General features: G+C 45.6%; 1 protein-coding gene across 2 annotated transcripts in view; it reads right to left on the reverse strand.

Annotated features, from left to right (window-relative positions):
• The window catches only part of samhd1 (SAM domain and HD domain 1), a 65835-nt gene that overhangs the window by 12188 nt on the left and 39465 nt on the right, over positions 1–14182 (reverse strand). For both annotated transcript variants that reach the window (XM_041205457.1, XM_041205456.1), the window contains exons 10-15: positions 13827–13918; positions 13171–13286; positions 11811–11950; positions 6530–6622; positions 3344–3448; positions 2852–2989 (exon numbers count right to left, since the gene is read on the reverse strand). In XM_041205457.1, the coding sequence (XP_041061391.1) occupies positions 2852–2989; positions 3344–3448; positions 6530–6622; positions 11811–11950; positions 13171–13286; positions 13827–13918 (684 nt within the window). The remainder of the gene's footprint in view (positions 1–2851; positions 2990–3343; positions 3449–6529; positions 6623–11810; positions 11951–13170; positions 13287–13826; positions 13919–14182) is intronic.

Below are 14182 nucleotides of genomic sequence, written 5' to 3' on the forward strand. Positions count from 1 at the left end.
TACTGCACTGGATAGTCAGCCAAAATAAATATTTATGATTTTATGAGACATCACGCACATAGGAAATCTCCCTTAAACACTAAATTCTTCTTTAGGAAGGGCTTTTTCTTGACCACAGCATAAACATGAGGGAATAAATATCTCTGATTACAAACACATTCTAAAAGAACACATGTAACAGTTTGAGTAATAAATATCTTCAGAAGAAATCTTTCTGCTCTGTCTTTATGGGAAGAATGTGATCACATGGAAAGAGAGCATTTAAGAGAAAGTTGCCAGGAATGGAGAGGACATCAAGGGGAGATTTAATTGAGGTGTATTAAATGATGAGTGACCTGGATAGCGTTGGCAGGAAGGGCATATTTCCCTTAGCAGTGGGTTCAATAACAAGGGGGGCTTATATTTAAAATAATCGATAGAAGGATTGGAGGAGAGCGGATGAAAAATTCTTTTCGCCCAGAGGGTAATGGTGGGGATCTGGAACTCACTGCCTGAAAGGGTGGTAGATGTAGAAACCCTCATCACATTAAAAAAGGAATTTAGATTTGCACCTGAAGTGTCTTAACCTAAGGACTACAGACTAAGAACTGGAAACGAGAATTCGGTTGAATTGATCTTTGTTGGCCAGCATGGACATGATGGGCCAAATGGCCTCCTCCTGCGCCATTAATCATCTATGTTTCTATGCTTATGGTTTCACCGAAATCCAACATTTATACTCCCCAACAAACAGCACGTGGCATTTCGCACTAGTTACTTTAGTACATCAATTACTTGCTGTTTTGTTGCTTTTCATATAACTAATAGCTAAAATTCTCCATTCCTGGCAACATTCCCATAACTCTCCTTAGTGCTCTCTTTCAGTGTGATCACATCCTTCCTGTAAAGACAGAGCAGAAAGATTTCTTCTGAAGCTATTTATTACTCAAACTGTGATATGTGCTCATTTAGAATGTGTTTGTAATCAGAGATATTTATGCCCCCACGTTTATGCTGTGGACAAGAAGAAATCTTCCTTATAGAGGAATTTATTATTTAAGGAAGATTTCTTGTCTGAGGAGCCCCATTTACCTACAACTTCAGGCATCATAGGAGAAAGGTACATAAGGTATGGGTGCTATTCGAACCAATTGTTCAACGTGTACATAATGGAAAGTGAGGGTAATAGTGAAAGAACTGGCTACAAAGGATCCATTCAGAAATGCACAATTGAACACCTGCTGCTGAAATCTATGTCCACGCTTTTGCCACCTGCGGACTAGACCATGTCAGTCCTCTCCTGATCCGCCTATTTTCCTTCACACTCCATAAACTGCAGTTTATCCAAAACTGCGTTACCCATATCATCTTTCATCCCAAGTCCCATTTACCCATCACCTCTGTACTTACTGACCTACTTTAGTACCACAATGCCTGTGTGTGTTCAACTCTCCTTGTAGTTTCACCCTCACTAACTTCCCCCACCCTCTCTGTTCCTTTAACTCTGGGCTCATGTGTATCTCCCTCATCCCACCCTTCAATCACCATTGGCAGCAAGGACTCCAGCTTTCTAAGTTCTTTGCTCTAAAATTCCCAGCCATCCGCATTTAAAACCTAACTCTTCAACCAATCTTTTGGTCATTCCTTCTAATATAATCATCTTTGTTTCAATCCCCATGAATACAACATTGTAAAGTGTCTTGGGATGCTTTTCTACATTAAAAAGGTGCTAGACAAATGCAAGCTGTCATTATTGAGTGAACTTCCCTTATCTCAGTCATTCTTCTCCTCCCCTGTCCTGCAGGTACCCAACTCACCCGAGATTCAGTCCAACAGCCTTCCAGAACCTCACCTATATCTAGGCAGAGGAGGGGATGTGGCTGGTTTTTAGAGTGGTGAGGATGATGATAATTGCCTTACCCTCTCCTCTCTCAATATCCATACACTTGCACTCACCAGTCGGGGTCACTGATAATAGGAAACTCTCGGTAATTTTTCTGCCCTTGTCTTACTGCTCATCTAACTCAGTACCAACTGGGATCAAATGTGGGACTTTATGATCACTAATTTATTGCCAAACCTCATGCTGCTTTGAGTCACTAAACCACCCAGGAAATTCCCCACCCACCAACTTACTTTTTTTAAACTGTGGGGGTGGGATACAGTTGAAATGAATAGCTAGCCCATGACATCATCCACACGAGGATTTGGGCTGTTGTGTGTGTGTCACTGGGCTGAATTTGAATAGAAGGAGATTTGCATTTATACAGCTCCTTTCACAGCTTTGTGACATCTCAAAGCGCTTCATAGCCAATTAAGTATTTTTGAAGTGTAGTCACTGTTGTAATGTAGGAAACATAGCAGCCAATTGGCACACAGCAAGCTCCCACAAATAGCAAAGTGATAATGACCAGGTAATCTGGTTTTACTGATATTTATTTAGGGACAAATATTGACCTGGACACCATGGAGAGCTCCACTGCTGTTCTTCAAAACGCTGCTTGGGAACGATAGCATTGTCCTGAGAGGGAAAATGAGACCTCAGTTTAACGTCTCTTCTGAAAGACGGTACCTCTGATAGTCCAGCACTCGCTCAGCACTACAGTGAGAGTGTCAGTCTAGATTATGTGCTCAAGTCTCTGGGGTGGGATTTGAACCCATGACCTTCTGATTCAGAGCTAACTGCTGAACTATAGCCAACATCAGAATATTGCACTGTGGTGAAAAAATGGACTACAGATCCATGACCAAACAAAAAAAAATATCCTTTAACTACTACAGTGAGGTTCAATAGTAATATTGTAGGTATGCAACATGTTCACAGAAAGAGCACAGAAACTACAACATTCCAGTGTGGCCTCTGCCTCCCTACCCTGGGTTTAGTAAAGTTCCTGTTGATGCACCATTGTACAAAGTGCTTCTTGGCCGCTTCCACACTCTGCCCATCGGTCTTCTTGCAGTACACTTGGATCAGCTGCTCTGTAAACCTCTCCGGCAGCAACCGAGACACCTGGGCGGTAGGTACATGAGAGGGAAAGTTGACAATCACATACATTAACAACAAACTGACAAGGATGAACTTTCTGGTACAATGAAGTGAGCTACTGGACAACATTACGATGAGTTAAGGATCTGTAAATGTTCTGATCCGCAAAGCTACGCAACACCTCAAGAGGGAGAGGCTGCTATGGAGCAAGTCGTAAGCAACCTCCAGATTGCTGTCCCATGCCTTCCATATAGCTGTCCATAGCAGAACGGAGAGTTGGTCTGCTCCTGCCTCTAGTTAGTGCATGATTGGAGAAAGTTGACTTTTTAAAGCCAAATCAGAAACAGAATTTGTTGCTCCTTCAGTTATTGAGGTTACCTGGTCTTTACGGATTTTAAATGCCTGGCTGGGGTTGCTCTTGCAGTAGAACCGGACCTTGTTAATGGGATTTTGTTTTTCCATCCCGTAGTCCATCTGAACAACCTAAATAAGGAGAAACAGATATTGACATTTCTAAACACTTCAATCCAGAAGATTCCCAGTACTACCGAATGTTGCTTTGCAAATAACAACTTGTATTTATATAGCACCTTTCACAACCTCAGGAAGTCCCAAAGCACTTTACAGCCAATGAAGCACTTTTTGAAGCATATTCATGGTCATAATTTGGCAACCAAGCAGCCAATTTGCACACAGCAAGCTCCCACAGGAGCAATGTGATAATGGCCAGATAACCTGTTTGAGTGCTGTTTGGTGAGGGATAAATACTGACCAGGACAACATAAATAATATTTATTAGAAAAGGGAATAGTACTAGAGGCCTTGCAGAAAGTTAATGTGGTTCTTAAATATAAAAAAAGGAGATTGAACAAGCCCAGAGAACTATAGACCAATTAGCTTACTGTCAGTGGGTGGGAAAGGTAATGGAACACTCAATCAAATATGCAATGGAAAAACAGCTAAAAACAGTTCAGCATCTCATCCTAAAGACAGTATATCTGGCAGTGTAGCACTCCCTCTCTCCGCTGGAGCGTCAGCCCACATTGTGTGCTCAAGTCTCTGGAGTGGGACTTGAACCTGCAATGGTAACTTTATGACGACAGGGGCAATAGAAATGCTGTTTGATTTAACGAGGTGTATCCTATGTGTCAGAATAACTATGAACAAAAAAAAAAACGGGGAGAAAAGAAAAGTGCGCTACCCATGACACTTCATTTCTAGCTGAGGCAAGATTTGAGAAGACACAAGATTAGAGGAAGAGGATCAAACAACATTTAAACAAGACACAATTTATGCTGGACTAAATCACGAAAGATAGCATTTTAAAATACTGCAGTATTATTTATCTTCCAGTTTTCGGAGAAGCGTGCTGCCTTGCTAGTGTTCGATTCACACTGAAGAACAGACCTCAAGCATATAGGAACAGCAGAAAGCCAATCAGTCCCACAAGCTTGTTCCACCATTCAATTATCTCATGACTGGTCGATATTTTAACCCCATCTACCCAACTTGTTTCCACCCTTACCTAACAAATTTAACACCCTTACCTAACAAAAATGTAGCAATCTCAGGTTGGAAATTTCTCCCTTAACCTCCACAGGGGCTGGGGGTGGGGGGTGTGGTGGAGAGAGGAGGTGGAGGGGTGCAGGTGGTGGGGAGAAGAAAATTCCAGGTTTCCACTGTCCTTTGTGTAAAGAAGTGCTTCCTGCCATTACCCCTGAAAGGCCTGATTGCCTGATTCTAATTTTAAGGCTACGCCTCTTAAAAAAAAATGAGAAAAGGTAAAGAGTTCTGTTAAGTTAAGTTAAAACACAACTGCTGAACTCTGCAGAGAGGGTAATGTACAAATTTCCTTGTTGGCCTCAAAGAGATGTCCCATGTCACTGGCCAATTGAAATCAATCATATGAAGGGGAATTGAAGTCCCACCTCAGTGACCCATTCCAACAACCACAATGTTTGCGAGTGCCAGCCACGCAAGGTGAATTGAGAGAAATAAATCTTCCTGGATTCCATACGTTGGGTACTTGACCAAGGTACCAGGTAGTGCCAGTACCTGTAGCGCCAGGTTCTAGCAAACAATCAATCAGAAGAGGTAGAAAATTTAAGAAAGGACGATTCGGACATACAAGGAGGAAGCAAATGTTCACTCAACGATTCAGAATGCACAACATCGTCACAAGCTTCTCTAACCACTATTAATATCAGCTCCTGAGTAAGGCAGATCAGTGGATGAAATTAAAGCACAGGCAATCTCAAAGAGAAAAAAAATCAAAGAAATTCTTCTATGGCTCAATCAGCAAACCCCAGGAGACCATGGTTACCCATGACTCATCAGATCCACTCTGAACTAAACCCAGCTCCTTACAGTGAAACTCCAGAAATGCAAAAATTTAAGCTGTGGTTGAGGCAGAATTTCAAATGCAGTTTCCTGTTCACCTACAGTAGGGTTATTAGCACCAAACTCCCACTCCATCAAGCTGTGACACTCAGTGAGTAATGGTCTTGCCTCGTGAGTTCAAGTCCCACTCTAGAGATTTGAGCACATAATCCAAACTGACATTTCAGTGCAGTACTGAATTCTCAACTGATCCAGAAACAAACTGCTTAGAGATTTACTGCTCTGATTCATCAATGACCCCATTATTAATAGTCATTTGGTAGTACCAAACTTGAGCATTGCTGAAAAAAAGTCATATTTCATCAGACCTTTTCATCTTGCACTCATCAGGACAATTCGCAAAAACACCAAATCTAAAGGGAACAACAAGTTATACTGTATGAGAAGAGTGCGCTGATTGGTTGGCAAGTCAACTCTGATTGGTAGAGGCATTGCCATGAAAAAATGCACCAGTTGATGGTGAGTGACAGTTAACTGCCAAACATTGTTTGAAATTTGACTCTGATTGGTCATTGTTGTATTGTGAATCTACCAGATGGGGGAAGGTGAACTAGATGGATCTTGATCCTTCCTAATCTAGCAATTCTGACTATAAAATCTGTTCTTTTCTAATAGTTATAATTGCAGCACCCCTGCACTGCAGCCATGTGCGTATTAGTGTGCATATGTGCTTGGGGATGGTAGGGGAGAGGTGAGGATGTTCTTGATCTTAGTTTGGACTGTACTGAAACAGTGGGATTAAGGTTCAACAGTGCACTGGTATTTTAAAGACTTGAAGTTGAACACAGCAGAATGCATAATCCAATTCACCCTGTCCTCAAATGGAGCTGAATGCTGGCAATTTATTCAGCTACATCTCAGACAAGCTAAACAGCATCTCAGCCAACGCCCACCTACACACATTACTCAGCAAAGATCAATGAGCTAAAAGAACATGAGCTGACTTTCACTCTCCTTAGCTCAGAAGTTAATCAGCGATTCGGCACAATAAAGATTTAATCAGTTGATGTCGGCACAATAAAGATTTCATTGAACAGAAGTCTTGGTTTGAAGCACTGACCTTCTGGGCTGATATGTAAGAAGCAGTGTCCATATCCCATAGCTAATTTTCACAGCAAGGGGGTGGGAAGAGCTCAAACGCATCCTTAAACATCCAATACTTACATTTACAACGAAATCTCCTGGAGTAAGTTGGACATCCAAAGGTGTCAATGGGATAGCTGCAGCGACTTGATGATTCATCTCACTGGCCTCTTCCTAAAGGAGGAAACAGATTGTGACAATCTGTACTAAAGTTGCTTTTGTACAAAAATTAGCTTGCTTTACAATAAAATATCCGTCACATCCTGATAACATAAGAAATACAATTTTGCAGATTTTCCATAATGTCAGCAAATACACCCATCAAGTACCTGAGCAAAAACAACTACTTCCATTTATATAGCACCTCTAACAAAGTAAACGTCCTAGGGTACTTCAAAGGAAAATTGTCCAATAAAATTTGACACAGCCACAAAAGGGGATATTAGGACAGATGACCAAAAAATAGTCAAAGGAGTGGGTTTTAAGGATTGTCTTAAAAGGGGAGATAGGGAGGAAATTCCACTGCTTGTGAAAAAAAAAGGTAATTTGACAATTGGTGGACAGCAGAGGACTAAAGGAAATCGGGGACGCAGAATAGGCCAGAGTTGGAGGAACACCTAGGATTGAAAGAAATTAGAGTTTCAAATGAGGAGTTGCTGGGCTAGGAGCCAATGTAAATCAGCAAGCACAAGGAGGATGGGTGAATGGGACATGGTGTGTGTTAGCATACACGCATCTGAAAAAGGTAATAAGAATTATGAGGGGTCAATGATGAAGAGAAAAGTGAAGGATGGAGCTACAGGCTGGGCACAGAACAGGAATTAAGCTGCAAAACTGCAGACACGTTGGCAGAAAATGAGAAGTGCAATTCAAGAGGTCAACAAGGAGAGTTTTGGGGAAATCAGGCTGGAAGGTAAGAAAGCAGTGGATAAAGGTTTTAGCAGCACTGGGTGGAATCAGCCCAGACTTATACTTAGTGCAGTGGCGAGTGTGAAAAAGGACATTTTACCCGCTGGCTGCAATGGCAGATTCTCGTGGCGTTTCGCTGGTGGGAAAGCTCTGATTTGCCTGTGACGCAGTGACCTCAGCATTTCCTCGCTGCGGGCGCCATATTCAATGCGCACAGCCTACTTCATGTCTACAGACCAGGACCGCTCCAGGTGACAGGTGGCCCCGAAAGCAAAGGTGACGGCAGCCCCCAAATTTAGCGACACCTCTCTGGGGCGGCTGCTGGGAGCAGAGGAAGGCCGCCATGATGTCTGCTCTGGCCGCAGAAGGTCCACCAGAGTCACGAGTCCAGCCTGGGAGGCGGTGGCAGCAGTGGTCAGTGCCAACAGAGCACAGAGGAGGTCAGCCATCCAGTGCAGGAGGAGGATGAATGCTCTCATCCGTTCCGCCAGAGTCAGTCAACCACCTCATTACTCTCAACTCGCACACTCACAAACCCATCGCACATCCACAGGGATCTCACACCTCAAGGGACAACACCACTAACTCTCACACACACCCTCACATCTCCATCAGGCTCATACCCTCTGGTGTTCACGTCATCATCCCATCCATGGCTCCGCTCACCACACAAACATTCCACTTGGTGCCATGTGTCCTGCTCACACTCTCACCACCTGTTTCCAAGCAGGCAAAGCCTGCTCACGTCAGCAGGCAGAGGTCTCAGGCCAGTGGCGGAGTGGCCCACCTAGGCCCCTCAACCACTTTGAGGAGCGTGCCATCGCGCTGACTGGTGAGAACGCGGGACCGTGCCTGCGCCGAACTCCCACGTGAGGATACTACACCAGATCATCCCTCTCCCAACGCAACTGTGAGTGCTCTCTCTCTCCTGCTTATGACTCTGCTGCCATGCACTAATTATCTCTACTCTGGTTCACAGGGAGCTCTGCCAAGTGACCGACACCCTCAGCCAGCCAGTCCCTCAGCTCCGTCCACATCCTCGCCTCCAGCCAAGAGGACACCTCCTCCATTGAAGAGCTGGAAATAAGCAGCCTGGAAAACCTGTCACACCTGCTACCAGTGCAGAGACACACACCTCGCTGGGACCTAGATCTAGAGCAGGCTCGGGTTCACAATCTGGTGGTCTCTGCACGGACGTGTGCCCGCAGCAGGAGGAGGCAAGTTCAGCCGAGCTCTCCAGCACTCGGAAGACTGTTGGGGAAGAAGCGTCCATGAGGTCCAAGAAAGGTGGTAAGCCTCTGGATTCAGACCTCCAACTCCTCGTGGAGACCCAGCAGAAGGCAGGGAAATATCACACTGAGCTGTTGGAAGCCCTCAACAGAGTGGCACGCAAGTCGGAAGAGTGTGTGCATCTCCTCTCTGATGAAGTGGTGCCCACATTTGCGCGCATGGAGGTATCCATGTAAAAGGATGGTGGATACCATGGAGACCCTGGTCCAGCAGAACACGGAGATTCACGCAGACCTGCAGTCAATCACAGTAGCCATGAGCGAGTTCTTGCAGTGGCAACGCAAGGGGGAAATGGGGCACCTCAACATCCCTCCAGGTGCTCCTTCCCCTCAAGGTCAGGCCGGGGCCCTCAGGCACCCAAAGGGAGGAGGAACACAGCTAGACACCCCTGGTCATCTACTCAGGGATCTCAGAGGCTGTCCGCTCCCTCTTGAGTTCCCTTTGCCTGTTGATCCCCTCAACCTCATCCTCTGTCACCGCAGAGGGAGGAGCCGGCCCACAGGGGGACAGCCAAAGCAAGCCAGGGCCCTCAAGGCCTCGGCTCTCCAGAGGACACACGCCAAAGTAATCAGGGGCAAGAGGGCCAACCATTGCACAGGCTATCTCTACCCCTGCTGCGGATGTCAGGGCAGCACCTAGAAGAAGTGGTAGGCCTAGAAAAGTTATGAAATTCTAATCACAAGTGGTTGCACAGGTGAACACGTTTTGTCACTTTATAATCTGAAACTATATTCACTGTCACTGAAGTAATGTATAATGATGTCTTTCAGCTTCATTCACAGGTTTCGCAAGTCCTCCCCATGCAACACCCCACTAACAGTTCAGCAGCACACAGCCGGACCACAGGTGATTCTGGAGGGAGAAGTGCCCGTGTGTGGCAGGGCCTTTTGGAGCCTGGTGCAAGCGCTCGCCCACACACATGAAGCCTTCATCAATCACACTCATCACACTTTCCTGAGCTTTTACTAAGCTGCCTGCTGGGGTTCTCTTCCAGTTGTCCACCTGAGCTGACCCACATTTCCACCCATCCACTGAACACACACCCATGCAGCACCTGTGCCCATCCAACACATGACACCGCTCACTTTCCATTTGCACGGCATGGTAGTCGTTTAAGTTTTTGATTAGCTCCCCCGGTCCTTCCCCATTCTCAGTCACCCATGCCCTTTCCCCCATCACAGTCTACACCCCTGGTATCACCTTTGACCTCCCCGCCATTAACTTACAGCCCAAACCCTCATCATTCCAGGATATCCAGGTGAACGTCCACGTTCCCTACCTTCCTGAAAATCCCAGACCAATCCACATTGATCTCCCCGGCCTCTTCTTTCCTACCCCCAGGGTCTGTGTTTGCCTCCATGTCCCCACCAACTACCCTTGCCACCTCTTCCACTAGAACCGAAGCACCCACCCTACCAGCTCCTTCTGCCCCCTCTCACACTCGCCATTCCATCCTACCACACCCACCGAGTTCACTTCCCAGAAGGAAGTCATTGACTCCACAGACCCTTCCTTTGCACGTTCACCTGGACTTTCCACATTCCCCTTACTCCCTCCTCCACCCTTGCTCTCTCCTCCCCTAGTACACCTTCGCCGCTACCCCCCCCCCACCCCCCCACAACACCAAACACCCTCCCCACCCCCCCCGATACTTCTCCCGTCCAAACTCCCTCCTCCCCGCCACCGACACCTTTGTCACCCCGCCCGACACCTTTGTCTCCCACTTACAACCTCTCAACCACCATCCCATGGTACACCTCCCTCTTCCACTCATGCCTAGACCTTCCTCGCCGCCCACTCCCAACATTTCACCGATCATCTGTACCAGCCCATGGCAAAGTCTGTGAAGCTCCGAAGCAGGCCCAAAGCATCGATGGAGAGCATGGAAGATGGTGCGAGCCCAAGGTGAGGTCCGTGAAGGTCCAAAGCCTCAGTAAAGCTGCTGCGTGAAGACCTCCCACCACCCGAGAGCTGCTTCACGGCAGAGCCGTGTGCATGAGGATCCACCCAGCACGCGATGCATGTGTCCCTCCAGGGTCTGGGCCTGCGGAGCTGCAGCATCTTCTTCTCCTTGGATGTCCGCAATCAGAGCAAAGTCCTAAAGGTTAAGTCCCGACTTCTGCACATCACACTTGTCCAAACGAGTTCCGGGCCAGCGTGTTTCTCCCCCTCCCCGCCACCCCAGCGTAACAGTAAATCAGGCATGGAGAGGGCCGATTTAGCAAGATGCAACTCGGGCTCACGCCGACCTCCAGCAGGGTTCGCACGCCCCCATGGCGGACACCATCCGATGATCCCACCGTGGTTTGTCACTGGCGTGAAACCGATTTCTGCCCCTCCGCTGAATTCTCCACCCCCCCCCCAACACCCCACCATGATGCCCATCGCCAACAGGAGCAGACGATTCCGGCCATTGGCTCCAAAGATGGAAGTAGGTGGTGAGCGAGCTCAGTTTCTGGAAGCAACCAGGCAGGGTTGCTGGAGAAAATTCTGGATTATTCTCAACTTGATGCTTGAAAGGGATCCAGACATCACAATAATAGTCAAGCGGGAGGAGTCTATTTGGGTATCATCTGGAAACGTTTGGAAACTGGCCCCATTCCCATGTCACCAAGGTTCATCCCAGAGGTGACTAGATCTCTGAAAGCAAGACAACTACCCAGCTGTTTACACAAAACAGTACATGGCATTGGGAGGGAAAAATGGTCAATACTTTCCCAATATGACTTCAGTCGGAAAAGTAGAAGAATCGTCTGCACATTGGAAAACTGAAACACTGGAAAAGATTAAGAGGAACCTTGACAACATCTTTAAAACGAGGATGGGAGTCAACAGCGTGGATGTGGGAAAACTAGTACAAATTGCGGGTCAGTCCAAAACAAGGAAGAATAAGTATAAGATAGCCATTAGCTGATTAAATTAAAAAACCAGGAGAAACGCCTTACACAGAGGATATGAAATTTGCTGCCACATGGAGTAGTTGAAGCTGACAACACTAATGTATTTAAAATGTGCATAAATGGGGGAAAAGTGAACAGAGGATAGAGGGGCAGGGAGAAGGTGGGGGATTAGATTGAGAGGAGACTCGTGTGGATTATAAATACTGGTATAAACTGGTTGTTTTGACATTGTACATGCCACATTGTTCCAGGCAAATACTTACTGGCTGAATTGTAGTTTCAGCTTCTGGTTGAGTTAAACCAATCCATTTGTACAGCTTGCGACAAATGATATTGTTCAGAATTTCCTGTGCAGGTTTCAATTCTGGTTTAGAGGAATTCAGGATTTGTTGAAAGATTTCATCTGGAACAAACAAGCAAAGCTCTGGTCAACTAAATAAATTGTTCCTTCGGCACTTCACAAACAAAAAGTAACATTGATATTTAAAAAAGGCCTTAGACCTTAATAAAATAAATCTAGAATATTTTTTGGTCCTTTCCTTCGCTTTAGGGTTTCTCATCTCCTGGTTTTGGTGCAGCCAAGTTTCACATAAGGACCAATTTCCCCAGAAATAATTGCAGGGAGAGTAAAAACAAATGTAGCTATTCTTATAAGTTTATTAATCACTGTTAGGCCCCAGTTAAGAGTATTGCGTCCGTTTCTGACCATCACACTTTCGGCAGGTGTTAAGCCCTTGGAGAGGGCACAGCGGAGATTCAATAGAATGCTATCCGGGATGAGGGGTCTTAGTTATGTGAAGGGACCACAGAAGTTGGGATTGTTCTCCATAGAGCAGAGAAAGTTAAGGAGCGATTTGATGAAGGTGTTCAAATCCATGGTGGACTTTGATGGGAGTAGATAAGGAAACTGGAAGGAGGAGAGGCAACTAGAGGAGAAAAAGATTGAAGATAATTGGCAAAATTGTTGGCATAATTATTTTAAGCAGTAACTTCTTATAACCAGGAACGCACTGCGTGAAAGAGTTGTGGAAGCAGACTCAATAGTAACTTTTGAAAGGGAATTGGATAAATACTTGAAATAAAGAAGAACCTGTATTTAGCATTTAGGCACCACTTTTCACAACTACTGGTTATCTCAAAGCACGTTACAGATTTACAGAAATGCAGTCGCTGCTGTAATGTCAGAAATGCAGCAGCCAATTTGCATCCAGCAAACTCCCACATACAGCAATGTGATAATGACCAGATAGCCCGTTTTTGTGATGTCGATTGAAGGATAAATATCAGCTAGGACACCAGGGATAGTTCACTTGCTCTTCTTCAAAATAGTGCCATGGGATGCTTTAACATCCACCTGAGCTTTAACGCATCATTGAAAGGCAACACGTCCGACAGTGCAGCACTCTTTCAGTACTGCACTGGAGTGTGAGCACTGATTTTTGTGCTCAAACCCTACAGTAAATGGGAAAACGCACAGGGCTATGGGGAAAGAGAAGGGGAATGGGACTAATTGAACAGTTTTTTTCAAAGAGAAGGGACAGGCTCGATGAGCCAAAAGGTGTCCTGGAGAGCAGGATTTAAAGAACAGCTTCAGGTCTGACTGAGTTGCACAATGATGCTCACCTGTCAGTTTGGTATAAGCTTCCATGTCATCAATTGCTGTGGAGATTGTATAAAGCTTCCCATTTGTACCGCTTATCTCGATATGTGGATCTGCCAGCACCAATGCCTCTGTGATCCTGAAGGATTAAATATTTTCAGAAATGTGTCAGCAAGGTTTTTCAAACAGGAGACCTTTTAAATTGTTTGCACAGGGATCCAGTGGCTCAGTGGGTACATTCACTATGATGGGGGGGACAGACTGAAGCCCAGGGTTGATCACTGGTCTGTCTGGAGTTTGCACAGCTGATCAGCCACAGCAGGAATGGTCTTATTATTGGCCTCTGTGTCCTTAGCATAGGGAGGGGAAGATTAAAGAAAATACAAATCAGCCAGAGTTCCTAATCTTGGCCAACAGCCAATAGACTGTTGCAGCAATGTTAACATGTCACTGTCAGTGAAAACCAGATGTGCTTGAGTTTGATGTCTCTTGAGGAGTGTCAATCAGCTGCCGCCCCTCACTGTCATGGGTTCACATTTAGAGATAAGGTGCTAGAGGACTACTGAAATAGGGACATGTGTTTCAGCATGAGTTCCTTCAGGAGAAAAGGAGAGCATTTGAGCTGGATCAAAGGAAAAAACAAGTCCTAGAGGCACAATTTCACTGCCGCTATACTCACATGCTCTCAATAATGTTGCTCACTCTATGCTGATAGGCTTTGCGATGCAAAGTGTTACGTGTGTGAAACATGTTATACAGATCACCAACCTCCTGCAAGGATAAACGGAAAACTGAATAAACTCTTGATCTTCATAGTGCATCTGCAACAAAGTCCTTGGATAGACGCCCTGGAGCAGAATTTAGCAATGGGTAATTCAGTGAAAATGTCAGTGGTGTATTAAGGATACCAGACTGAACCTTATTTATTGATCAAGATAAGTACAGAGGTGGGAGGTATTTACCCCATCCTAGAATGGTATTAAAGTCCTCTGCATTGTAAATTCCAATTGCTCCTTCAATAATTCCAGAGCTTTC

Source organism: Carcharodon carcharias, chromosome 14, assembly GCF_017639515.1.
Source record: "Carcharodon carcharias isolate sCarCar2 chromosome 14, sCarCar2.pri, whole genome shotgun sequence".
NCBI lineage: Eukaryota > Metazoa > Chordata > Chondrichthyes > Lamniformes > Lamnidae > Carcharodon > Carcharodon carcharias.